The sequence below is a fragment of the Hippopotamus amphibius genome, chromosome 15, assembly GCF_030028045.1.
Source record: "Hippopotamus amphibius kiboko isolate mHipAmp2 chromosome 15, mHipAmp2.hap2, whole genome shotgun sequence".
Classification (NCBI taxonomy): domain Eukaryota; kingdom Metazoa; phylum Chordata; class Mammalia; order Artiodactyla; family Hippopotamidae; genus Hippopotamus; species Hippopotamus amphibius.
Window position 1 is genome coordinate 16687107 of NC_080200.1, and position 26686 is coordinate 16713792.

The 26686-nt window shown below is 48.6% G+C and overlaps 1 protein-coding gene across 4 annotated transcripts; it reads left to right on the plus strand.

Annotated features, from left to right (window-relative positions):
* Positions 1 to 22928, plus strand: HAUS8 (HAUS augmin like complex subunit 8). Of its 4 annotated transcripts, XM_057709215.1 has the most exons (12): positions 76 to 110; positions 1177 to 1377; positions 4092 to 4156; positions 7230 to 7285; positions 11788 to 11869; positions 15884 to 15976; positions 16704 to 16798; positions 17385 to 17450; positions 17557 to 17715; positions 19018 to 19159; positions 20909 to 21050; positions 22526 to 22928. In XM_057709215.1, exons 2-12 carry the CDS (start codon positions 1259 to 1261, stop codon positions 22716 to 22718), a joined length of 1212 nt encoding a protein of 403 aa, XP_057565198.1. In that variant the 5' UTR covers positions 76 to 110; positions 1177 to 1258; the 3' UTR covers positions 22719 to 22928. The 4 variants fall into 4 exon arrangements, with proteins under 4 accessions (XP_057565199.1, XP_057565198.1, XP_057565200.1 ...); XM_057709216.1 differs by lacking the exon at positions 1177 to 1377 and having other exon boundaries at positions 1 to 110; XM_057709217.1 differs by lacking the exons at positions 20909 to 21050; positions 22526 to 22928 and adding an exon at positions 19561 to 19695.
* The last annotated feature ends 3758 nt before the right edge of the window (positions 22929 to 26686 follow it).

The following is a 26686-nucleotide window of genomic DNA, read 5'->3' on the forward strand; positions in this document are numbered from 1 at the left end:
GCTGCGCCGTAACATGGCCTGGTCGAGGCGGGGGCGGGGGTTTTGACTTGAAGAGCCGGCCTTTGAGTTCAAGGCGGGAAAATGGCGGATACCTCGGGGCGTGGCGCTGGGTGAGTTGCGCCGCGGGCCTGGATTTATGGGTGCCAGCTGGAGGGCCATGGTCGAGCGTCGGGGACAGAGGGGCAGCAGAGTTGGGGAGAGGGGGAGGTTCTCGGGGTGAGTCCGGATCTGACTCCTCCAAGAACCACTGAGGATGCGCAGGTTCTGGGAGGTGGGATGCGGCCTTGCGCATGCTCGCGAGCGTGGGCGCAGAAACAGAGGGAGAGTTCGAGGCCCTGGTCAGCTGTTTCCATTCCGGGCGATCTCCTGGCGAGTGGTTTAACCTCTCTGTGTCTCACTTTCCTCCGTCGCAAAACCGGGCTGATGAGGCCGCCGCTCAGTTTTGTTTTTTTTTATAAATTTATTTATTGGCTGTGTTGGGTCTTTCTTGCTGCACATGGGCTTCCTCTAGTTGCAGCGAGCAGGGGCTACTCTTTGTTGTGGTGCGGGGGCTCCTCATTGCACTGGCTTTTCTTGTTGCGGAGCATGGGCTCTAGACGCTCGGGCTTCAGTAGTTGTGGCTCGAGGGCTCAATAGTTGCAGCTTGCGGGCTCTAGAGCACAGGCTCAGGACTTGTGGCGCAGGAGCTTAGTTGCCCCGTGGCATGTGGGATCTTCCAGGACCAGGGCTCAAACCCGTGTCTTTTGCATTGGCAGGTGGATTCTTAACCACTGCGCCACCAGGAAAGCCCTGCCGCTCAGTTTTGTAGGCCTAGTGTGAGGCTTAAAAGCGGTTAGAATAGTGTCTGGTGCCTAAGTGTGATCCGTCGCAATTATAATTATCGTTTTGTAGCGGATAACAGGTGGACCACCGACGTATCTGCTTTGATTCTCTCACCCGCTTTTTTCTATGCTCCCTGTTTACAAATGAGATGGAGACTTAGGAAGGGAAGGTCATTTGCCCAGGCTTACAGAGCAAGAACGAGGGAGACAGGCGTTGAACACTTACCTGGTGCCAGGCGTGATTTCTGGGCTTTGTTCATTCCGCGGATGTTTATTGTGCCTGTGGTACTGAGCAGGGCCCTGTGGGGCTTCTAGGCACAAAGCCTTTCTGTATCCCCTATTTCTTCGATTGTAGGAAAACAGCCTTGATTCAGCCTCCGTGACCTTCCCTGAGTTCCAGTGGGCAGATTCAAGCAGTTGGTAATTAACGAAGGGAGATGTTGCATGAGACCTGGGAGAAACCCTCAAGAGCAGCCTTGGGGCAGGTCCTGTTTCCCCAGCAACAATATAAACAACAATCTCTGAGCTATTTTGCAGAAGCAGAAACGCCCTCCAGGTGGGAGAAGTTAATGATTACGGATGGTACGCTGCCCACAAGCATGTAGATCCCACACTAGGTGAACAGGAAGGTTGATGATGCTGACTGCTACTTAGCTCACCACCAACCCATCAGAAGAATGAAGGACTGTGGTTGTCTTGATCCTTATCGCCCACCCCTGACCACGCGCCCCAACTATAAGACCTCTCCCTAGTCCCCAGAGAGGGGGGCACAGTTCTTGAGGCGCTAGCCCCTGTGTTCCCCCTTTGCCTGGCAAAGCAATAAAGCTCTTCCTTTCTACTCCTCCAAAGCTCTGTCTCCGTATTTCTGTTAGGCATCGGTGAACAGGGGCTAGGTTTTTCTCGGCAACACCTGTGCGAATTAAAATTTAGCGAGCCATCTGAAATCACTTGTGTTTACTCCACAGCCCCTTGTCTAAACGGTGAGATTGACATTCGCCTCTCCAAAGTTCAAGGGAAGTGCTTGAGGCTGGCATAGGTGTAGTGACACCCCCTCCCCACCATCCCTGCAGGTTTGCCCTGAGTCCATTGGGTCTGACTCAAGAGCCCTCGCTCACACCCCAGAAGGAAATCCTTGCTCTGTCCCTTTCCAGCTCTGAGACTCCCCAGGGCTGACCTGTGTACGCCTTGGGTCCTTGTCTGAAAAACAAAGATAAGGTAGGCCAACAGTTAGGTATTTGTAGGGTTGGGAGGAGCCCATGAAGGAGCAGAGCAGCTGGCACCCAGCCAGCATTTTTTTAAAAATCACTTGTTTATTTTTACTTTTATTTTTGTTTTTTATTTTGGCTGCATTGGGTCTTTGCTGCTGCGCACGGGCTCTGTCTAGTTGTGAGCAGAGGCTACTCTCTGCTGTGGTGTGCGGGCCTCTCATTGCGGTGGCTTCTCTTGTGGAGCACGGGCTCTAGGCGTGCTGGCCTCGGTCATTGCAGCTCACAGGCTCTAGAGTGCAGGCTCTAGAGTGTAGTTGTGGCACACGGGCTTAGTTGCTCTGAGGCGTGTGGGATCTTCTCAGGCCAGAGAATCGAACCCATGTCCCCTGCATTGGCAGGCGGATTCTTACCCACTGCACCACCAGGGAAGTCCCCAGCCAGAATTTGTTAAGTTGCCTCTCCCCACTGTGGCATGGAGCTGCCCTGCAGCTCAGCCTGGGTGTCACCTTAGAGACACCAGAGCCCGCTACACAGAAGGTGGCTGCAGTGAGCTGAGCAAGGGGACCACCACTGCTGTCATCAGTGGAGCCCGTCTTGTGACATCAGCAGGATTTACCGCATTCAGACATCTGCCTGGCATCCCGCTCACCCAGACTGGACACCTGGGAGGCATCCCCAACTCTCCCACACCCGCCAGCCGATTAGTCAGCGATTCCTACCTCATGGAACCCTCTCCTCTATCATGTCAGGCTGCATTCTATTTTTAAATCGGGGCAAAGGCACAGAACATCAGATTGACCATTGTCAAGCAAGCAATTCGATGGCATTAAGACATTCGCAACGTTGTACCATCACTCCCTCTATCTCGTGCTAGAACATTTTCATCAGCTGAGAAGGAAACCCTGTATCCATGTGCAGTCACCGCCCATCCTTCATCCTCCCCAGTCTGCTCCTGGTAACAACCAGTCTGTTTTCTGTCTGTATGGATTTGCCCGTTCTGGGCATTTCATATCAGTGGAATCATATACCACGTGGCCTTAAGTGCCTGGCTTGTTTGACTCAGGTGAACATTTTCGAGATGCATCCGTTTCCAGCATGTATCAGTACTTCATTCCTTTTTGGGGCTGCATATTCAGCCTAATATTCGGGGTTCATTACTTCTGGACAGGAGCTTTGCAGCAGACTCCATCGTGTGCGCCAGTCACTCACTCACCACGCCAGGGGTCCCCCAGCCTTGACAGTGTTGACATCTAGAGCAGGATCTTGTCTGTGATGGGGGCCGTGCTGTGCAGTGTAGGAGGTTGAGCCGCATCCCTGGTCTGTACCTGCTGTGCCGACAGCAGCCCACTCTGTTGTGACAGTCACAGGTGTCTTAGCCCATTGCCAGGTGTCTTTTAGGAGTCAAAATTGCCCCCAAGGAAGCATCCCTGGGTTATTTGTCTGACAAATATTTATCAAGTGTCTCCTGTCTGCCGGGCTGTTAGGGACTGAAGGTTTGTATCATCCCTCACCCCCTCCTCAAATTCAGTCTTCTCCAGCTAAGCCGTAGGGCTGATCGGTTCCGATTTCTGCATCATTCTTCTCTGCCGCTCTGCCCTTGGCCCTGGTGATCCCTGTCTGGGAATGCCCTTCCTCATGTACCTGAGCAAAGAGTACTTTGTCACTCACCCCCTAACCCCCACCCTTTTTCCTGGGGTGCTACCTCTTCACACTTTCCTGATAGGAAAATGCTGGTCATCCTTCTCCAGGAAGGAGCTTTGTCTCCTGTTCACCTTGTACCCTCAATGGTATGCAGTTGGCACACGAATGCCCGGTGAATTAATGAAGTTGAGGGCTCTGAGGCTCGGCAGGAATGCTCGCTCCTCTCACTCTGGTGTTGTCCCCAGGTGATGGGGCTGGGGCTCCGTGGCCCTCTTCCCATGGAGGTGGCCCTGCCTCGCAGAGGTGGGCGGGTTGGGTGGGTGCTGGGACTGGGCTGTCCCGAGGAAGCCTGGGCTCCTGGCTGGCTTCCCTGAGCTTTTTATCCAACTGCATTAACAAGATCCCTTTTTCTCCTTCTTAGGAAGCCTTCTGCAGGGGGTGCCAGTACTACTAGTGGTGCTAGGACTAGGGGAAGAAGAATACAAGGTAAGTAAAATTGGAATCTACCTTTTGAAATGGTACCCACTGAAATAAAAACTGATTTTTTTTTTTTCCGCACTATGTGCTTTTGGGGAAGAAAAAACCAGGCCAGGGCAGGGGCGCTTGGGCTTTACTTCCTTCTAGTCACAGCTTTGGGGGCCCCAAATCTGGTCTCCCAGCCCTGCAGCCACGGGTGCGGCAGAACCTGGTGGGGGTCACCTAGGGCAGTGGGTTCTTCCGGCCGTGGGGGTCACGGATTGTGCCCAGGACGCATCACTTGGAAGTGTGAGTGAGGAGAGCGTGAGCTGAATTCGTTGTGAAACATCAGAGTCTGTTTCTTCTCAGTAAGCATGTCAGTCCGTTGGGGGTGCCCACACATCTCATGTCCACCTGTGGGTCTGAGGTCACTGGCAACGGCCCCCCTTGACTCCTGGCAGTGCCCAGTTTGGGCACTAGACCCAAGGATCTCCCACGTTGGAGCTCAAACCTCTGTGACGATAAAGTACTTTTTTCCTGCTATGCACCAGTGTGAGTCTCAGAGAACTTTGGAGCAGAATTCTAGTTCCAAATGACTGGGGGTTTATAAGTTCCAGCATCGCTGGATGATCTGGTCTCTAACATCTGTTTTATTTCCACGGGGTCTAGTTCTCGGGCACAGATATATCCTTCATTGTAACATTGCTTCTGTGGAAAATCCACCACTGTTGAAAACAAATGTGCATCCTAGTTTTCTGGAAACTTGCAAGCGCTTTTAAACTGTACAGGGAACCCAAAGCCTCCTTCCTAGATAAGTAGAACCTTTGGCCAATGGTATTAGAGAGACCCAATGCAGGATGGTCTCCCCCACTTGGAACTGCGGGTGTCCTTCACCCCAGTCCGTTACTGTAGCAGACCCCGGGTGTGTCTTGATTCTTTCGCCGGACCCCGCCTGGTCCTGGCCTCGACCCTTAGGTGGCCTCCTGCCTGACTGTCTGAGCCCACTCGCCCTGCAGGCACGGCTCTTCCCTGCCTGGGGCACGCCGGGGCCACCACCAGCTCCACGTCCAGCTCCAGGCACCCTGTAAACCATGGTTTACCTCTTCTCCACTCAAGTGTGCGGCTGTAACCCCTATCCAAAGAAAGATGCCAATCCGGGCACAAAGATGACACCGTTGAAATCCCAGTCTCGGTCAGTTGAACTGTCCGGCCGGGTGACGCTGGTCACGTCACTTTCCCTGCTAAAAAGGGCACCGGGGAAAAGTGCAGAATCATCCATTTGACCCATCACTGAGCACCTACTCCCTGTGGGGCGGTGGAAAGCAGCAGCGAGCCAAACACAAGAATCCCCACCTTCACGGGGGCTGGCCACCCTGGACACGGGCAGGGCATCCCATGAAGGTGTAAAGCCAGGGTGTGTGGGATAAAACAGCAGGGTGGGAGTAGCTTCTGGTCCAAGGGAGGGGCTGAGCTGAGCAGCGTCGGGAAGGCAGGTGGCAGGGGCCGTGTGCGTCCGCTGGCTGGGGGAACAGGTGACGCGGGACCTACCAGGTACCTGGAGGCACTCAGCCTTCACTGGCTGTTGGACCCACAAGGCAGCCTGTTGCAGCTGCCAGCCTAGAGGACACAGTGTTTCAAGGTGGAGGGTGCGAGCAGGTGTGGTCCCAGCTCTCCTGCTGCCTCGGAATGAGGACTGAGAACGGGCTGGCAGGCTTTGGATCAGGGAGATCTCGGTGGTCTGGCTGAACGCAGTTTCTTTGGTGCAGTGGTGACTGCGAGAGCCAGGCTGGGGAGCGGGGGGGATTTAAGGGAAGGAGAGAGCAGAGGATGAGGAACCGGCATGGTATAGGGGAGCAGAGAAGTAGGGGGAGGGAGGGTGACTAGTGTGATCATTGGAGAGAGAAAGTTGGGTGGTACAGGGTGGGGCGGGGAGAGGGGTTGCAAGGGCAGCTTCCTAATGGGGTGAGGGCTGGGCCCCAGCACCCAGAGTGGGGAGTTTGCTTTACCCCAAAGCACAGAGGTCGCTCCACGTGGTGGGGGGGGCCCAGGATATGGCCCTGAGGTTGGGAGGCAGCTTGATGGCCAGGTGGGAGCATCTCCTGGGGCCACGTTTCTCTTCCCAGTGAAGTAGGAAACAGGTCACCAGCTGACCAGAGGGGTGGCCTGGCACAGGAGGTGGGAGGGAGGGTCCGGAACAGGGGCTGGAGGATCAGAACAGAGGACTGTGGGTGATCACTGGGGCTTCAGCGAGAGCCCCTGGAGGTTGGGGGGACCCATGGTTTCCTCCATCCGCCTTCAGTGCCCCAGGCTCAGGGTGGAAGGGGCAGGGCTGTCACCAAGGGATCTGTCAAGGAGGGCGTCGGTGCCGAGTGTATCTCAGGGGAGTGGTCCTGAGCTAGGCGAGGGGGTGGGGATATGAAAGGCAGTGCCATGAGTGGGTGACAGACAGGCTTGGGTGGGAGAAGGGCAGTTGGGGTCCCAACCACAGTGAGTCAGTTGGGGAGGGAGGAGTAGGCAAGCAGGTGGCCAGCTTTGGAAGATCTTTCTTCCTTTCCCTGCCCTGCCCCTGAGCCCGCTTCCTGCGTTGACCTCTGGCACATATTCCTGATCTTCCTGGACCACAGCTCCTGTGGGTCTCTGTGGCTCTGCCTCTAGCCCAGGCACTTGCCTACAGTAGGTGTTCCATATGTGTTCTTTTTTTTTTCCTTTAAGAATTTTTATTGAGATACAATTGACATCCAATAAACTGCATGTATTTAAAGTGTACAATTTAACATTTTTTTTCTTATTAGTAATGTATCTATGGCAATCCCAATCTCCCAGTTCATTCCCTCCCACTTTCCCCACTTGGTGTCCATAAGTTTGTTCTCTGCATCTGTGTCTCTATTTCTGCCTTGCATACCGGTTGATTTGTACCATTTTTCTATATTCCACATACCATATATCTTCTTGTGTATAGCACGTGTCCCATACGTGCTCGAGGCTGAGCAGGGAGGGCTGATGGAGCCCAGCTCTCAGGATGAGGGGTGGGCGTCCTGGGCGCATGGTGGGTCCTCGCTCCATGTCGTAGTTTTATTATAAGTCAACAGTGTGTCCCCCACAGGTGGAAGAGTGGTCGAGTCCCGGTACTTGCAGTATGAAAAGAAAACCGCCAAAAAGGTACGTTTGAAACAGTTCTGAACAGAGTTCTGACGTACTCGGAATTCTAAGAGAAGTCACATCCGCCAGGCAGAGCCTGGTCCTGAAGGAAGCATTCTGGGGACTTGGTCCAGCTGCCTTTGGGGCTCTCACGCCCTTCGTGCCGAGGCAGGGATCTGTGTCAGGGGTCTCTGATCACTTTGAGAATCCCCTTCTTTTGCAAAGCCGTGCTCTCTGGTGATTCATAAAATTATTCATGTCTCTCCATCCGGTAATTCCTTTCGGGATTCTGTCCTGAAGCACTTCTGTCTAATGCCTGGCACACAGTTCCTGGCCCTTGGCTGTTTTGTAAAAAATACCTGTAGGGTTTGAGAGAAAGACTATGGGGAAAAACACGTACCTGCATCACCCAGTGTTACAGGAAGAGTGCAGTGAACTACCTTCTAGCCACACCATGGTAATGATGAAACCATTGACCGTGACAGCATGAAACACTTAACAACTTGAGAATGTGCTTTGTGTGATGTTTAATGGAAACGATCGTTAGATTACCCAATTACATATTCTGTTTCACTGTGTACGTACCGACAGTGTGGTGTGTGGTATTCCATTTTCCAAATCTTTGTTTATGATAAAGTTTCGTTAAATATTAATTTCTGCTGCCTTTCTTTTACTCTGGTAGGGTGACTGACAGGTTCTTAATAACGTGACTTAAGATCCAACTTGAAGGAAAAGGATACTTTTGCGCAAACTGATATACTTCTTGGAGTGATTTTTTTTGTTTGTTTATGGACTTAATTTTTTTAGAGCAGTTTTAGGTTCAAAGTAAAATTGAGTGGAAAGTACAGAGGTTTCCCATACACTCCCCCCCACCCCCTCACCTGCATAGCCTCCTTGTTGTCAACATCCTGCACCAGAGTGAGGCCTATTTACAGTCGATGAAACTACATTGATACGTCCTCACCCAGAGTTGGTGGTTTACAGTTTTGAAATGATTTTCAACAGAGGAGAATAGTCCACACGTCATAATTTTAACGTTGCCTGGCAAACTTAGTTACAGCACCCCCATGTGTCTGCATGCTATAGTTTTTCTGGGTTTTTTTTTTTTTTTTTTTGGCTTTTTGGGGGTTTTCTCGGCTGCGTCTGGTTTTCGTTGCTGCGCACAGTCTTTCTCTAGTTCCGGCAAGCAGAGGGCCACTCCTTCATTGCGGTGTGCTGGCTTCTTATTGCATTGGCTTCTCTTGTTGTGGGAGCATGGGCCCTAGAGTGCACGGGCTTCCGTAGCTGTAACACGTGGGCTCAGTAGTTGTGGCACATGGGCTCTAGGGCACACGGGCTTCAGTACTTGCGGCGTGCAGGCTCAGTAGTTGTGGCTCTCGGGCTTAGTTGCTCCGCGGCATGTGGGATCTCCTTGGACCAGGGATCAAACCTGTGTCCCTTGCGTTGGCAGGCAGATTCTTAACCACTGTGCCACCAGGGAAGTCCCGTTTTCTTTTTTTTCCCCATCTTTTAACTTAAGGTATAATTTACATAGAGGAAGTGTCACTCTTCAGCGTACAGTTCTCTGAGTTTTCACAAATGTATCCAGTCACCCGTCCCCACCATGTCCCCTTGTGCTCTGATGGAACCCACCCCTCCCCACCCCAGGCAACCGTGATCTGTTTTCTGTCCCTGTAGCCTTTCCAGTAGGTCATTGAAAAGGTGCCAGCCAGGATGCAGCCTCTTGTAGTGTGGTTGCTTTCATATAACGGTCACTCCCTGTTGTTGCCTTTAAGAGTTAGTGCTGGTTCCTTTTGATGGCTGAAGAATATTCCACCGTACAGATGGACCATAGTGGGTGCAGCTTTTCCAAACCAGAAGGACATTTGGTTTGTTTCCTGTTTTTGGCAGTTATGAATAGAGCCACCTTAAACATTCCTGTGCAGGATTCTGTGTGGATGTGTTTTCATTTCTCCCAGGAGGAGAACTGTAGGGTAAATGTACGTTTGACTTCATAAGTAACTGCCCAGCTGTTATCCAAAGTGGCTGCAGCTTTTTACATTCCCATGGGCCACAGAGGAGAGTCAGTAAGGACTGAAACCATTCTAGTGGGTGTGGAGTGGTATCTCATTGTGGTTTTAAATTGCATTTCTATAACAACTGATGATATTGAGCATCTTTTCATGTGCTTATTCGCCAGTCCTGTATCTTTGGTGTTGTGTCCTTTCAAATCTTTTGCCCATTAAAAAAAAAGTGGGGTTGTTTGTTCTCTCATCATTGACGTTTGAGAGCTCTTTCTGTATCCTAGATACCAATGCTTTCTGGTGATATGCAAATATTTTCTCCCAGTGTATGGCTTGGCTTTCCATTCTCTTTAAGTGTCTGGTGAGGAGCAGACGCTCTCGTTTTTTTTTTATGGTTTTTTTTTTTTTTAATTTTATTTATTTATTTATTATTTTTTGGGGGGTACACCAAGTTCAGTCAACTGTTTTTATACACATATCCCCGAGCTCTCGATTTTGATGAGGTCCAATTTATCGATTTCTACTTTTATGAAATGGGCTTTTGATGTCTTACCTAAGAAATCTTTACCCCCCCTCAAGACCGTAAAGATTTTCTCTCGTGTTCTCTTCTATATGAGTTTAGGTCTGTGGTCCATTTTGAATTAATTTTTGTATCTGGTGTGATGATGGAATTAAAGTTCATTTTTAAGTGTATGGATGTCCTCTTGTTCTAGCACCATTTGATGAAATGACTTTCCTTTCTCTGTTATATTGTCTTATCACCTCTGTTGCAAAGCAGTTGACTGTATATGTATGCATCATTTTTGGACTCTATTCTTTTATGCTGTTCTATATATCTATCTTTAGTCCACTTCCACACAGCCCAGATTACTGTGGCTTTATGTTATAGTAAGGCTTGAAATTAGGTAGTGTGAATTTTCCCACTCAGTTCTTTTCCAAAACTGACTCTTGAAGTTCCTTTGCCTTTCCATATGAATTTTAGACTTAGCTTGCCATTTCCTATCCAAAACTTCTGGAATTTTAAGTGTATTGAATCTGTGCATCAGTTTAGGGAGAATAACATCCTGAAAACACCCAAGTCTTTCAATCCATGAACATTGTATACCTCTACCTTTATTTGATCTTAGATTTCTTTCATCAGTGTTTTGTAATTTGCAGCATACAGACCTTCCCCATGTCTGGTTAGGTTTATACCTAAGTATTTGGTATTTTTTGTGCTAATATACTGTCTTGTCCTTTTTTCTTTCTTTCATGAAGAAACTTTATTTATTTATGTAGAAATATTTGGCATGTAACATTATATTAGTTTTAGATGTACAACACGATTTGATCTTTGCATATATTGCAAAATGGTTACCACAATAAATCTAGTTAACATCCATCATCACACAGTTACAAAATGTTTTTCTTTGCTGAGAACTTTTACATGGTACTGTCTTTTTTTTTTTTTTTTTAATATTTATTTATTTATTTAGGCTGTGCCAGGTCTTAGTTTTGGCACATGGGATCTTCATGTGGCATGTGGGATCTTTAGTTGTAGCATGTGGACTTCTTAGTTGCAGCATGCAAACTCTTAGTTGAGGCATGCATGTGGGATCTAGTTCCCCGACCAGGGATCAAACCTGGGCCCCTTGCATTGGGAGCACAGAGTCTTACCCACTGGACCACCAGGGAAGTCCCATGGTACTGTCTTTTAATTTGAATCTCCAAAGTTGTTCATTGATAGAAATATCTTTTCATATTGACCTTGTATCCTGCAACCTTGCTAAACTTGTTAGTTTTAGTAGTGTTTTTTAGTATGTCTTGGGATTTTCTATGTGAAGAGTCGTGTCTGCAAGAAGAAAATTTTATTTCTTTGTTTGTAATCTGTTTGCCTTTTATTGCAGGACCTCCAGTGGGAGGTTGAATAGGAGTGGCATCTGTACATCAAAATATTCTCACTCTTTATAAGGCTCTCTTGTTGCCTTTTTTTTTTTTTTTTTTTTGGCCACATCACATGGCTTGTGGTGGGATCTTAGTTCCGTGACCAGGGAATTGAACCTGGGCCTTGGCAGTTAAAGTGCTGAGTCCTAACTACTGGACCACCAGAGAATTCCCTCCTTTTGCTTTTATATTGTAACAGCTTGCTAGCTCCATGCATTGCTTGCTTTTTTAAAAATAAAATTTGAAGATTAATACCTATACAAAAGCTTTGTTTTTTCTGACTACCGAAGTAATATGTTCTCTTTCCTAAACTGGCCACTACTGAAAATTATACAGAAAATCAGTCATCTGTAAGCTGCCGTGTCAGCAATCATCACCAGCAAACATGTTGGTAGTTTCCTATGTTCTATGCATGGGAGGGTGTCCTTTTTGACAAAATTAGTTCATCCTGTATGTACGCAATTAAATGTCAGAACTCCTTGAATCTATCCCTTGCCTCAGAGTAAGACCAGATGCAGACCTTGCAAATTGCAGAGGGGCCCCTTCTTGTGGAAGGAAAGTGTCTTGTCCCCTGAATGTCATGTATTCCCCTAACAGACTCCTGCAGCAGATGCATTAAAGGCCAGTGGGAAGATGCCTGAAGGTGGAAGAAAACCCAACCCACTCCAGAAGAGCAAAGGTGTGTAAAGATGGAAGGAGGGTGAGAAGTAGCACTGAGGCTCAGGAAGTGATGAGCATGGTGGTGAATTTTGTTTTTAAGGATGCAAGTTTAAAACTCCCTTTCCTTTCTGGGAAGCATGAGGAAAAGGAGCTAGGCAGAGAGTTTCAGCTTAAAGACAGATTTGGGGCAGGTGAGGAGTTGAAGGGGGATGGCAGGGGAATGGGGGGGTCACTTCCTTCCTATGTGACCCCAGAGAAGAGCCACATTGCCATCACGGTGCTCCCTTGGGGCACCAATTCCTTGATCCCGTGACTGTTTCCCCACCAGAGCTCTGAGAGCAGGACTTTCAGAGAGGGTGTGACACCTCATCTTCCTGCCTCTCACTACCTTGGGTTGGATCTTCCTCATAATGATCTCCCCAAACCCCTTCTTTTAGACTCTTTCACCAAAGGGATATGAAAACCTTTCAGTTTTTCTGATTGTAGACAGGGCATGTGTTTGTTATTTACAAAAATTGGAGAATATAGCCCAGAAGTGCAGAAACTCACTTATGGTCTACCACTCAGATCATCCCTGTTGGTGTATTTGCTGTTTAGTCCTAGTCAGTGTGCTCATTCTAGATGTCTCAGCAGGCTCCTCCCCAGATAGCACTTCATCCATCTTCTCTTGTGCCTGCTTTACCAGCAGTAGCGGGGAGCTCTTCTTTTGCATAAAAGCAAGTCACAAAAGGCAAAACTGTTTCTCGGCCTGCAAACCCTCATTCAAAATGGTGACAACTTTGAGTCCCATAGTAGAAAACTAAGTATGTTCTTTTACAACTTAGATTTCCTGCTTTATTGTTCAGATCAAGGGTTAGCAAAACTTTTTCTGAGTCAGTGGTAAATATTTTAGGCTTTGCAGGCCAGGTGGTTTCTGTCACAAAAACTTAACTCTGCCTTTTGCAGTGTGAAAGCAGCCACAGACCATATGTACACAAATGGGTGTGGTTATGTCCCAGTGAAACTTTATTTACAAACACAGAAAATGGGCTGAATTTGGCCTGCAGGCCATAGCTCGCTGATCCTGGCTTAGATGTTTGTCAGAAATCGTGCTGTCTTGACCCAGGCACAGTTGAGAAGCAGGCACGTGGAGCTGGAGCCAGCCTTCTAGTCTTTTCCGTTGCAGTTCAGTTGAGAGCCATGTGTGAAGCTGGGAAAGCCGGCATGGCCAGAGGGGTCAAAAACTGGGCCTGCCACATTGAAGGATCAGGGTTCTCAGCTGGGGGCTGTTGATGGGGGAGGTATGGGATGCTGGTGGGTGGAGGCCAGGGGTGCAGCCCCGCAACAAAAGAATGATCTTACCCTCAATTTCAGTAGTACCAAGGCTGAGAAACCATAATTTAAACATAGCCATGATAATTTAGAGGGACTGCTTGTTTGAGTTCCATGGTATGGCTTGATAGGAAATTACTTTTCTTTAATTTATTTTTATTTTATTTATTTATTTATTTTTTGGCTGCATTGGGTCTTCGTTGCTGCGCATGGGCTTTCTCTAGTTGTGGCGAGCGGGGGTACTCTTTGTTGCAGTGTGTGGGCTTCTCATTGCGGTGACTTCTCTTGTTGCCGAGCATGGGCTCTAGGCCCTCGGGCTTTAGTAGTTGCAGCATATGGCCTCAGTAGTTGTGGCTCACAGGCTTAGTTGTTCCGTGGCGTATAGGATCTTCCTGAACCAAGGCTTGAACCCATGTACCCTGCATTGGCAGGTGCATTCTTAACCACTGTGCCACCAGGGAAGTCCCTAGGAAATTACTTTTCTTAATGGAAATGCTATCCATGCAGATGACAAAACATTCAAACCAGTGGAAACACAATAACAAGTCATCATCTCCCACCTCTACTTCCCATTCCTCACCTAGGAGGCAACCACTCTTGATAGATTTTTATTTATCTATGTAGAATTTTTAAAGAATTCTAAAACAAGTGGTACCATAACCTATACTTTTTTTTAACTTTTTATTTTTTTATTTTTTACAATAAACTGCATGTATTTAGAGTGTACAATTTTGTATCCCAGTCTCCCAATTCGTTCCCCCTGCAACCCTCCCCGCTTTCCCCACTTGGTGTCCATATATTTGTTCTCTACATCTGTGTCTCTATTTCTGCCTTGCAAACCAGTTGGTTTGTACCATTTTTCTATAGTCCACATATATGTGTTAATATACAATATTTGTTTTTCTCTTTCTGACTCACTTCACTCTGTATGACAGTCTCTAGGTCCATCCATGTCTCTAAAAATGTCCCAGTTTCTTTGCTTCTTTCAGCTGACTAATATTCCATTGCATGTATGTACCACATCTTCTTTATCCCTTCGTCTGTTGATGGACATTTAGGTTGCTTCTGTGTCCTGGCTATTGAAATAGTGCTGCAATGAACATTGGAGTGCATGTGTCTTTTTGAATGATGGTATTCTCTGGGTATATGCCCAGTAGTGGGATTGCTGGGTCATGTGGTAGTTCTGTTTTTAGTTTTGAGGAACCTCCATACTGTTTTCCATAGTGGCTGTATCAATTTATATTCCCACCAGCAATGCAAGAGCGTTCCTTTTTCTCCACACCCTCTCCAGCATTTACTGTTTGTCGATTTTCTGATGATGCCCATTCTAACCGGTGTGAGGTGATACCTCATTGTTGTTTGGGTTTGCATTTCTCTAATAATTAGTGATCCATAACCTATACTTATTGTGACTTCACTCTTTTCATTTCCACATATTCATTTCCTGAACTGCAGAGTTGTTCATTAAATAGTTTTCTGTTTACTTGCTAACACAGCAGTGTGTTTTATATACCATTTGCTCTTTCTGCAGCCTTCTCGGATCCTTGTTTAATTGAAGCATGCAGTACGCGAAATGCCATTTTAGACGGTATAGATAGGCATCATTTCACATTTCTAAATAGACGCTAAAAGATGAAGGGGAATCCCAGGGAGGATGAACAGTCCAGAAGCTGCAGGAGAAAGAGGGAAGAAAGAGCAGAGGGCAGAACAAGTATATCACATGTTATCAGACTCATACCTGGAATGCAGCATCATTTATTTTTTTATTTTTGTGTCTTAATTGAAGTATAGTTGATTTACAATGTTGTTAGTTTCAGATATACAGCATAGTGATTCAATTTTATATTTATATATTCTTTTTCAGATTCTTTGCCTTATAGGTTATTATAAAATATCGAGAATAGTTCCCTGTGCTCTACAGTAGGTCCTTGTTGTTTATCTATTTTATATATAGTAGTGTGTGTGTATATATATATATATTTTTTTTTTTTTTTTTTTTTTTTGGCTGTGTTGGGTCTTTTTTGCTGTGCGCGGGCTTTCTTTTAGTTGTGATGAGTGGGGGCTACTCTTTGTTGTGGTGCGCGGGCTTCTCATTGCCGTGGTTTCTCTTGTTGCAGAGCACAGGCTCTAGGCACATGGGCTTCAGTAGTTGCAGCACATGGGCTCAATAGTTGTGGCTCACGGGCTCCAAAGCACAGGCTCAATAGTTGTGGCACACGTGCTTAGTTGCTCCACAGCATGTGGGATCTTCCTGGAGCAGGGATCGAACCCGTGTCCCCTGCATTGGCAGGCGGATTCTTAACCACTGCGCCACCTAGGAAGCCCAGTAGTGTGTATATATTAATCACAAACTCCTAATTTATCCCTCCCCCCCTTTCCCCTTTGGTAACCATACATTTATTTTCTATGTCTGTGGGTCTATTTCTGTTTTGTATATAAATCCATTTGTACACAGCATCTTGTAATTACACTAAACAGAAAGGCTTATTTGTATCTTTCAGTTACAAAGACTGCCTCTCTTTTCTAGTTCTACTTTAAAATTTATTCAAGTTGATGGGTGGGAATTTCCAAAGGTTTTTAAGCCTTCTGCACTGCTCTCTGGCAAGAAGCTGAGTTTTTGGAAGCAGGTGGTATCGTACAGAAAACTTACCTGCTCCCAGGCTTAGGTGTAGAGCATCTTGCTGACTGTGCTGACTTCTGGGGATTCTCCTTGGGTCCACAGACAGCAGTGGAATTGGCAAAGGCGACCTGCAGTCCACCTTGCTGGAAGGGCACAGCACCGCCCCACCTGACTTGGATCTCTCGACCATCAATGGTGAGTCATTGGCTGTACCTGTCTTTTCCCCGGCTGGGGATTGCAGTGCATCTCTGAGGGCTCCCAACAGATGCTCTCCTCATCTTAAGAACAACTTTTTTTCTTCTTTTTCTTAATTGAAGCATAGTTGATTTACAATGTTGTGTTAGTTTTAGGTGTACAGCAAAGTGATTCGATTATACATACATATATCTATTCTTTTTCAGATTCTTTTCCCTTATAGGTTATTACAAAATATTGACTATAGTTCCCTGGGCTATGGAGTAGCTCCTTGTTGGTTATCTATTTTATATATAGTAGTATGTATATGTTAATCCCAACCTCCTAATTGGTCCCTCCCAACCCCTTTCCCCTTTGGGAACCATAAGTTTGTTTTCTGTGTGTTAGTCTATTTGTATTTTGTGTAGAAATTCATTTATATCTTTTTTTTTTTTTAAGATTCCACATGTGAGCAATATCTTATGATGTTTGTCTTTGTCTGGCTTACTTCATTTAGACTGAGAATCTCTAGCTCCATCCATGTTGCTGCAAATGGCATAATTTTATTCTTTTTTATGGCTGAGTAATATTCCATTGTATTTATGTACCACATCTTCTTTACCCATTCATCTGTCGATGGACATTTTGGTTGCTTCCACATCTTGGCTGTTGTAAATAGCGCTGTCAGTGAACACTGGGGTGCATGTATCTTTTCAAATTATGGACAAAACACTTTTCTTGATCGTAGACAAAAGTGTCATCCGAAAGACTCCGCAGTTAGAAAAAACGATGTCTAAGAAAGCGGAGTCGTCGTCATTTTCTGCCTCGAGGAAAAAGAGCCCAGTAAGTGTCTGAAAGGAGAGGGAATAGCAGATTGGCTAAATCTGTCCTGGGCCACGTGCCCCTTGAAGCCCTGGGGCTCCAAGAGTAAATAAGCCAGCCGTGCCTTTTAGGACAAAAACCTCACGCGTCCTTAGAGGATTCGCAGAGTTTCCGTTTCCCCATGTACAGGAGGGGAATCAAATGCAGGATCACATGAAAATTGAGATCGGGGCCTTGTTTGGCAGGACCACGCTAGGGAAGGTGCTAGGCCAGGCCCTGTTTACGGCAGGGAGGGCAGCCGGGCTATAGTCTCCCCGAGGTGGGAACCCCAAGTCCTGGTTCTGTCAAGGCAGCACGTCGGTGGGTGCCCTCCGACTCGTGCTTGACTGCCCAGCTTACAGGAAGGGACCAAACCGCCCTGCTTTTCACAGAGGGCCCAAAAGACTAAATGAGAAAAGAGAAACGTGTTGATACACAGTCAAGAATCATGGGGTTACTGGTTTGAAGAAAGTACATATAAGATTAGGGTTCTGCCCCTTCCCGGCGGAGAGAACTGGATTTACACCCGTTCATGGGGAACCAGGAGTATCTTTTTCTTCTCGTGAAGGATCTCTCCGAAGCGATGGAAATGATGGAATCCCAAACACTACTCCTGACTCTGCTGACCGTGAAGGTGAGGACGGAGCCTCCTGCATGCGTGTCGTGGCTGGAAGGGCAGCCGCTGACAGCCTCGCAGGTGACGTCGCCTCTGGCCTGAGCTTTTGTTTTACATTTTGCAGCTGGAGAACGGTCTCGCCGCTTTCGAAGAAAAGGCAGAAAAGAATTTATTAACAATGTGCAAAGAGAAGGAGAAGCTCCAGAAAGATGCCCACGAGCTGAAGCGCAAAGTTCTCCTCTGTCAGAGGAAGCGGGAGCTGGCGGATGTCTTGGATGCACAGGTCAGAGGTGACCATGGCCTCCGAGCCACGTGTCCCGGCAGCATTGTCCCATGGGGGTGGGGGCGGAGGGAGCCTTTATTGTGGGCGTCGCCTCTTGCCTGACTCTAACTCTGCCCGGCTTTTGATGCCATTGGGCGTTGCTATGTGAGTGTATCGGAGGACAAGGCTGTAAGGTCAGAACCAACCAGCAAGAGGGCCCTGTCCCTTCAACACACACAGGCGTGTGTTCTGCTGGCGGCTAAGACGTGTGCCCAGTGACACAGAGACGCACCCCTGGCCAGCCCAGGTGGGCCAGGGTGCTGGTGGGAGACTCGAGCTTGGTGCTTGCTGAGTGATCGGCGCTGGGACAGGAGTGTCCACACCAGGGAAGGTCACAGTGAACCCTGGGAACCTAGAAAGGGTCGCTCAGGGAATGGGGCTCCTCATCTAGCGTGTGTGTGTCCTGGGACCGCCGTGACAAAGGACCATAGGCTGGGCGGCGGCTTAAACAAGTAACTTTTATTCTCTCTCAGTTCCGAAGGCTGGGAGTCTGAGATCCAGGTGTTGGCATGGTTGGTTCCTTCCGAGGGCCTGTCCCAGCCTCTCTCCTTGCCTTGTTGACAGCCATCTTCTCCCTGTGTCCCGTCACCTGGCCGTCTCCCCGTGTGTGTCTCTTTCCACATTTTCCCCTTTTGTGAGGACACCAGTCATACGGATCAGGGCCCAGCTTAATGACCCCACCTTAAATGACTACCTCTGTAAAGCCTCCAAATCAGGTCACATTCTGATTGCTGGAGGTTGGGATGTCAACAGAGGAATTTGCGAGAACACAAATGCAGCCTGTACCACCCAGCAGGTGCACGTGAGTGCCCGGCGGCCCGGCCCTGAGCTGAGAATGGGGTCCCTGTCCTTGTGGAACTCACAGTAGACGGAAAAGACAAACAAATGAAGCCTTACAACCCCCAGACAGCATGTAAAAGGGAAAAGGGGTTTGCCGGGCATGGCCTCGGTGGAGGACAGGCACGTCAGCTCAGTGCTCTGAAGCAGGAGGGCCCCGCCTTCCGGGGTCCACTGTGATCCCAGTCGAGGGCCAGGCCCTGGAACGTGCTGGAAGGCCGACACGTGTTCCTGGTGAGGAGGCCCAGGCCACCTTGCTACCGGCCAGCTGGGAGTGAGGGGAGAGCCCGCGGCACCCTTGGTTGCTTCCCTAGGAGACCTGGCAGGACAGTGCTGCGTCTTAACCGCACACGTGCCATGGGGTAATCTTCCGGGGAGGTGAGGGCAGGGCCTCGTCTCACAGGCCCTTTCCCCTCCTACCTGTAGATCGAGATGTTGAGCCCCTGCGAGGCCTTGGCCGGCCGCTTTAAGGAACAATACAAGACGTTCGCGACGGCCCTGGACACCACGAGGCACGAACTGCCTGTGAGATCGGTGCACCTGGATGGAGACGGACAGCACTTCTTGGGTAGGAAACCGGGTGACTGCCAGGCAAGGGGCGGGGTGAACTGCCCGGAGCATGTTGGCGTCTCCTGTGTCCTGGGCACCTTATCCCTTCTTGTCACGTCACAGACCTCCTCTCAGGTAGATGGCACGTCCCCTGTCAAATGCCAGAGAACGCGGGGGCCCGGCAAGGCTGCGGTTTGTCCAGGATCGTACCCTGAGTCAGGACTGTGTTGGGATTTGAACCCAGGTCTGTAGGACCCCCCGCAGTGAAGTCCCGTGGCTGAAAGGCATCCTGGGGAGCCCACAGTCTCTCGGCCTTAGGCAGCCCTGCAGAGGTGCTTTGGCGGCTGGGGAACAACAGCCACCAACCCCCACCCTGTCCTGCCTTCTAAGCAGAGCTGAGAGGGTCCCTTTCCTGTATAGCGTGCCCACCTCATACTTCACTTGAAGAAGGCGGCAAGTGTGAAGAGTACCATCCTCGATCCTGAAATTCTCTTTAGAACAAGTATCTTCCCCAAGCAAGTTTTCAGCTGCCCTGGAGTTTGGTCCTTCCTTCTTCCCTCCCTTTCTCTCTCTGAAGTGTAGTTGATTTATCAATAAAATGTTGTGGTAGTGTCTGCTGTACGGTGTAGTGACTCAGCTATATGCATATAGACATTCCTTTTTTTTTTAATATTTATTTACTTATTCATGTATTTAAGTATGTATGTATGTATTTTATTTACTTATTTTTGGCTGCGTCGGGTCTTAGTTGCTGCACGCGGGATCTTTGTTGCAGCGCACAGGCTCCCCTCTCTAGTCGTGGCTCACGTGCTCAGTAGTTACGGTGCACAAGCTTAGTTGGCCCGCGGCACGTGGGATCCCAGTTCCCCGACCAGGGATCGAACCCACGTCCCCTGCATTGGAAGGTGGACTCTTAAGCACCGGACCACCAGGGAAGTCCCTAAGCTTTATTTTAGTTTAGTTTAGTTTTGTTTTTTTGTTGCGGTATAGTTGATTTACAATGTTGCGTTGCTGCCTCTGTCTTCACATGGCCTTGTTTCTGAGCGCCTCAGTGTCTAAATGTCCCTCTTCTTAGAAGGACCCCAGTGATTGGATTAGGCCCCTCCCTGATGACCTCGTTCTAACTCAGTTACATCCACAAAAACCTCTCATTTCCAGTTAGATCACGTTCACAGGTATCTGAGATTAGGACCTGAACGTGTCTTTTCTGGGAGGACACAGTTCAGTCCCTCATGTGTGTTTGTAAGAACCCTTATGAGGTTCCCCCAGTGTTATAATGTACAGCTGTGACGTGTACAGATGTGACATGTGCCAGACTCGGAGAGATGCTGGTTTTGTTAGAGCAGGTGGCGCCCAGCGCTGATGCAGGTGGCTGTCTACTTGGCCGGGTGGGGGAGGGGGAGGGGGGGAGCAGAAGTGCTGGGAACCACGGTTGATCTGAATTTACTCCTGGCCCAGATCTTCTATGTCTTTTGGATTTGTTTCTATTGAGGACATCGGCGTGCCGTTCCAGGTGTGTTCTAATGACTGCCTGGACAGCAGACACACCTGACCCACCATCTCAGAGCCCCGTGATCTGAGGCAGAGGGGCACAGAGGTGGTACCCGTGCATGAATATCTTCTTTCATGACCCTTGCTGCCTTCAAGCTCGTCACGATTCCAGCATAACACGAGAGCATCCCAGCAAAGGGAGAAAAATGCAGTCGGCCGCCCAGCTTGTGCCTGGGGTACCTTGAAACCATGACTGATGACCCGTTTTCCCCTCCAGACGCGTTGCAGCAGGAATTGACGACCACCTGCCATCTGCTGGGAGAACTTGGCATCAGCAGCTCAGAAGAAAACTCGAAGGCATTGGATCTGCTAAGGGAACTCAAGGAAGTGATCCAGAAGAAGGATCTGGAGCTCCGAAGGTATAGCAGAAAATATTTTAAGAAAAAGACAGTGCCCCTCCCCCCAGCTCCCCGTCGGGTAGAGATGAGCTGTTGGCGGCTGCCCTGTGGAGGGTGTGCTGTGCTCCGGAGGGTGGGCAGCTCTGACATTTGTAAGGGTCGAGGGTACAAGGGTCCAGCAAGGCAGCAAGAGAGGAACGGGCAGGATGTCTTCAGCCCAGCCAAAACTTCTATGTGCGTTCCCGAGCTGCCAGAATAGAAAAGGGCGATCACTTCCTCTGGGTAACACAGCAGATCAGGAGCTCTTAGATTGGTTTATTTATTTATTTTTTGGCTGTGTTGGGTCTTCGTTGCTGCGCACAGGCTTTCTCTAGTTGTGGTGAGCAGGGACTGCTCTTTGTTGCAGTGCACAGGCTTCTCAGTGTGGTGGCTTCTCTTGTTGTAGAGCACAGGCTCTAGGCACGCAGACTTCAGTAGTTGAGGAGGGTGGGCTCAGTAGTTGTGGCGCACAGGCTTAGTTACTCCGTGACATTTGGGATCTTCCTGGACCGGGGCTCAAACTCATTCTTAATCACTGTGCCACTAGGGAAGTCCCTGGATGGGTTTTTAAATATTTTTCAGGGTAGGGGCTTTGGGAGATTTTGAAACTTTTTTTTTTTGGCCACACCAAGCAGCTTGTGGGATCTTAGTTCTCTGACCAGGGATTGAACCTTGGCCACAGCAGTGAAAGTGCCGAGTCCTAACCACTGGACCACCAGGGAATTCCCAGGAACTTCTTATTGATGTATAAATACATATAGAAAAGCCACAGGTCATAGTGGTACAGCTTGATGGCTTTCATGACTGGGCACCCTTGTGTAACCAGTGCCCAGGTCCATGCAGCCCATGGCCAGCCCCTCAAAGCCACCCAGCCTCCTTCTCTCTCTCCTCCAAGACATTTCTAACCATGGGACTGTCCTCCACCTCTTCCAAAAAAGAATCTAGTCTTCTTCCCCTTTACAGTGCCAAATGGACTTCCCAAGGTGCCTGAAAGGTGTGAAAGGTACTCGCGATAAGTACCACCTGCTACAGCATTTCCTTCATTCCTGTGTGCCTGGGACGAAATGAGACACACCAAAGGGTTCTAGATGGCCAGGGTCACAGGTGTGAATGGGGAGACAGCTCGTTTTGTGCTGATTTCCCCACCGCCATTTAGGTTGTGTGATTGCCGGGAAGGTTCCCTGATCAAGGCTCTGCCTCCCGCTCTTAGGATGGTTCCGGGAAAAGCATTGATGCCCCCTGCATATTTGTTGAGTAAACGACTCTTTTCTTTCACACCTGCCCGGTCCTGTTCTCTCCGGGCTTCCCTGTGTGAGTTCTGTTCAGACAAAGCTTACTCAACGCCACTTCCCCACAAGCCCAAGGAAGGTCGCCCTGAAGCTGCCTCCCCAGCGTGGCAGCCGAAGGTGCTCGGGCACAAAGGGTGAAGAGATTTCACCACCCTCTCATTTCCACAGGAGCTTCGCCCAGGTTCTGGAACTCTCCGCCGAGGCGAGTAAAGAGGCAGCCTTGTTAAACCAGGAGGCCTGGGAAAAGGCCCAGGGCCCCGAGGCCCCCAGCCGGTGGTATTTCAATCCCGAAGAGGCCACGGGTGGGGAAACTCAGGGAGAGCTCAGAAGCCTGCTCCCCTTGCACCACGACGAGCCGTGAATCCACACACAGACCATGTCCCCAGCCCAGGCGGGGACCTTCCTGCACACCGTGGGGAAGAAAGCACGTCCTGTCCACCTTGTTCGGTGAGGATGGGGGGTGACCTGCAGTGACCCACATGTGGTGTTCTGGAAACTTGAGCACTTTATCTACTTAGCCTAGCCGTATAGTTATTTTTGTTTGGTACTTTAACAAATAAAACTGTTTTGCAACTGAGCCTTGGTTTCTCTATAAGGGCCCAGTAGAAGGTACGTGTTTTCCCAGCTTACTCCAAACAGCTGGTCCTGAGCCATGAGACCTCTGAGACATGAGTCCAGCTGACCTTTGAACAACGTGGGTTTGAACCGCGGGTCCACTTATACTTTTTCAATAGTAAATACACTGTAGCACGACACAATCTGCGCTTGGTTGAATCCATGATTCGTAACTGTGGATGTGGAGGGCCGACTAGAGGTTCTGTGAAGACTGCATAGCCCCTAACCCTGTGTAGTTCAAGGGTCAACTCTATTTCACTTTCAAGATGATTTCCTGTCCTTCAGTCACAGGGCAGTTCTGTTTAATCACCGACAGCAAGTTCAGAGTTGGCCCTCACATGGAAATTCCCCACCCAGTGCAAAGTCCCAGTGGCCATCCTAGGGGGACACCTACAAGGTTCTGCCGTAGCTGCAGTCTACACTCCACTCGGGTCTGTGGCACAGAGGATGAGTCCAGCCTGCGCTTGGCTCCTGTCCACACCACGTGGGCCCTGGCAGTCTTCCTGGTACCCGTGGGGCATGCCTCCATTGACATATACCAGTTCCCATCTACAAGCGACTTTTTGACACTATACCCCACCACACTATCTGTTTCTTGGTTCCCCTGCCCCCATGTCATGTGTATTTCCTTCCTGGTGACCAGAGGCCTAAGAGGTACTCCGTTGTCCCTGCATAACTTTTCCCTCTGTGGGTAGCTCTGAGGCTGGTGGCCAGAGCTCAGATCTACAGGAATCTGACCTTGCTCTGGCATGAAGGCGTGACCCAACGTTCTCTTTACTTGAATCATTCCAGCCATTACTCATAACAATAGCCAGAGATTAGACTTCACCTTTTTTCTTGTTGGTTTGCATTTCCCTAAGCACCAGTGGAGTTGGATCTAGCTCTACATTTCATTGGTAAATTTTATCTTTAACTGATGGCAGCTAAGCTGTTGTTCACCCACGAATCCACACTTTCCTCCTTTCTCTTCCCAACCCACCTGTTTCCATGAGCCAGGACCGTTCTAGCGAATCCCACATTCTCTGATCTCAGGTGTATGGTAGTTTCTGAGTTAGTGTTTAATGGGGAGAGAGTCTCAGTTTTGCAAGGTGAAAAGCCTGGGGATAGATGGTGTGATGGTTGCACACCCATGTGAGTATACTTCCCACCAGTGAACTGTACACTTAGAAATGGTTACTGTGGTAAATTTTATGGGTTTCTTACCACAATAAAAAAATGTAAACAATGGGGGCTGAGTCATTATTCACACTCCAGGAAGACAAGAGAGAACACCATAGTAGAAGAAGCTCTTCCATACATGGACATGGTGAAGAACTAACCTTGCCTAAGAGACACTGGGCCTTTGCTCTCAGCTCTTAGGAGGTGACCTCTAGGCCCCTGGCATGTTCTGCCCCCAGGGGTGTCTGTGTGCATGAGGGCTTTTGGGCCAAGGGGCTTGAGTACTGCCTCTGAAGTCAGCCATTCAGTTGTATGTGACCACACCCCAACAAAAACTCTGGGCACTGAGGCTTGGGTGAGATTCCCTAGTTAACAACATTGGTGTGTGTTGTCACAGAGTGTGGCTGGCAGGTGGGATTTCCATCTGCCAGTCTCCGGGGTGAGGCCCCATGTTTGGACCCCGCCTGGATCCTGCCCTGTGCATCTCTTTCTTGGGTTGGTTTGAACTGTATCTTCTCACTGTAATAAGCTGTAACCGTGAGTATAACAGCTTCCAGTGAGTTCTGTGAATCCTAGTGAATTACTGAACCTGAGACGGTTTGGGGACCCCTCCAACTTGCAATAGGTATCAGAAGCACAGGCAACGATCCTGCCTCTGTGGAAAAGTGTGTGACGAGTCCTCAAAAAGTTAAACATAGAATTACCGTGTGACTCAGCCATTCCACTCCTAGGTATGGACCCCTCAAAATTGAACACGGACTCAGATACTTGAGTATCAATGCTTATAGCAGCACTATTCACCATTGCCAAAAGGTGTAAACAACCCAAATGTCCATCCATGGGCAAATGGGTAAACAGAATGTGGTGCATCCAGACAGTGGAATATTACACAGTCGTAAAAAGGAGAGAAACTCTGATACAGGCTACAACTTGGATGGACCTGGAAAACATTATGCTGAGTGAAAGAAGCCAGACATAAAAGTCCATGTATTCTCTGATTTCACTTACATGAACTGTCCAGAATAAGTAAATCCATAGAGATAGAAAGCAGATTAGTGGTTGCCAGAGGCTGGCAGCGAGAGAGGAAGGGGAGTGACTGCTAAGTGGTATGGGATTTCCTGTGGGGTGATGAAATATTCTGGAACTAGATAGAGGTATTGGTTGCACAACTCTGTGAATGTATTAAAAACCACTTGTGGGTCAAATTATGGTCCCCAGAAGATAACATCCATCTGGAACCTCAGAATGTGATCTAGTTTGGAATAAGGATCTTTGCAGATATAACTAACACAAGGATCTCAAGGTGAGATGATCTTGGATTGGCAGTGGGCCCTAAATCCCATCACAGGTGACCTTATAAGAAAAGATCAGGGAAAACAGACACAAGACACAGCGAAAAGAAGGCCATGCGGTGACAGAGGCAGATGCTGGAGGGATGTAGCTGCAAGCCAAGGGAGGCCAAGGATTTCCAGCAGCTACCAGAAGCTAGGAGAGAGGCCTGGGAAAGATTCTCCCTCCAAGCCTCCGAAGAAATCAACTCTGCCCACACCTTGGTTTTAGTTTTCAGACTTCCAGAATGGTGAGAATAAATTTCCATCGTTTTACGCCTCCTCGTTTGTGTTAATTTGTTATGACAGCCCCAGGAGAAAATACACCACTAAATGCTACACTTTACAATGGTAAGCACATACATGCACTCACACAGTCCTCCTGCAGCCTTCCCCATCTCCACTGATGATAGTCCAAACTTCTAGCACTTAGGCCAAACCCTCCTGTTGCCCTGTATCCAGGATGTAAGTGTCTGATATTCTGCCATATGGTTTTTTCCCCCTCTGCTCTTTTTCCTTCCTTCTCCAGCAGCTTTTAGACTATTCATCTTCCCTGTAGTTCCCTTCATCTTTTGGCCTGTATTAACAATTGTGAAATTATGCCACCCACCATCTAAAATGGGCACTGGTGTACCACATGCTTCAATTAAGCAAGGGCTCAGAGGACTGCAGAATGCACAGATGGTATGTAAAATACACTCTGTCATGTTAGGAACTAAACTTTCAAGTATTTAAGGAACGACTATTCATTGTGATCATAAATCACGTGGAGAGATTGCCGTGATCTTTAAAATGAAAACAGGTCAAAATCATGTGTCAGGTGTGGACCGATTTGCATTAAAATTTCTTAAAACCTGGAAAGATAAACAAGAATGTGTTGAGAGAAGCGGCGTCCAGGGTGGGGGCACTGGGGACCCTGAGGTCGGTGGGATGCTTGCTTGTGATTCTTCTTGCATTTTTGCGTTCCTTTAACATGTTCGGCAAATATTTTCTCATCTGAACGGATCACATTTCCACAAGAAATTCATACAGTGGAGCTCAAGCAAACAGGCTTTCTAAATTGTCATGCTTGTGTTTACGTTACGGTGTCTCAACCTCAGCACTGTTGATGTTTGGAGCCAGATCACGCTGGGCGGTGGAGGCCATCCTGCACATTGAGGGATTTTTGAGCAGCATCCTTGACCTTCACGCACCAGATGCCAGTAGCATTCCCCCAACCAAAAATGTG

What these genes read in the sequence shown, in the direction of transcription:
- HAUS8 (XM_057709215.1), top strand. Translation starts at nt 1,259, where the DNA reads ATGTTGCATGAGACCTGGGAGAAACCCTCAAGAGCAGCCTTGGGGCAG. An exon ending in AAAAGAAAACCGCCAAAAAG is followed by an intron (nt 7,286 to 11,787) that starts GTACGTTTGAAA and finishes TTCCCCTAACAG; the next exon opens with ACTCCTGCAGCAGATGCATT. An exon ending in CCCACTCCAGAAGAGCAAAG is followed by an intron (nt 11,870 to 15,883) that starts GTGTGTAAAGAT and finishes TTGGGTCCACAG; the next exon opens with ACAGCAGTGGAATTGGCAAA.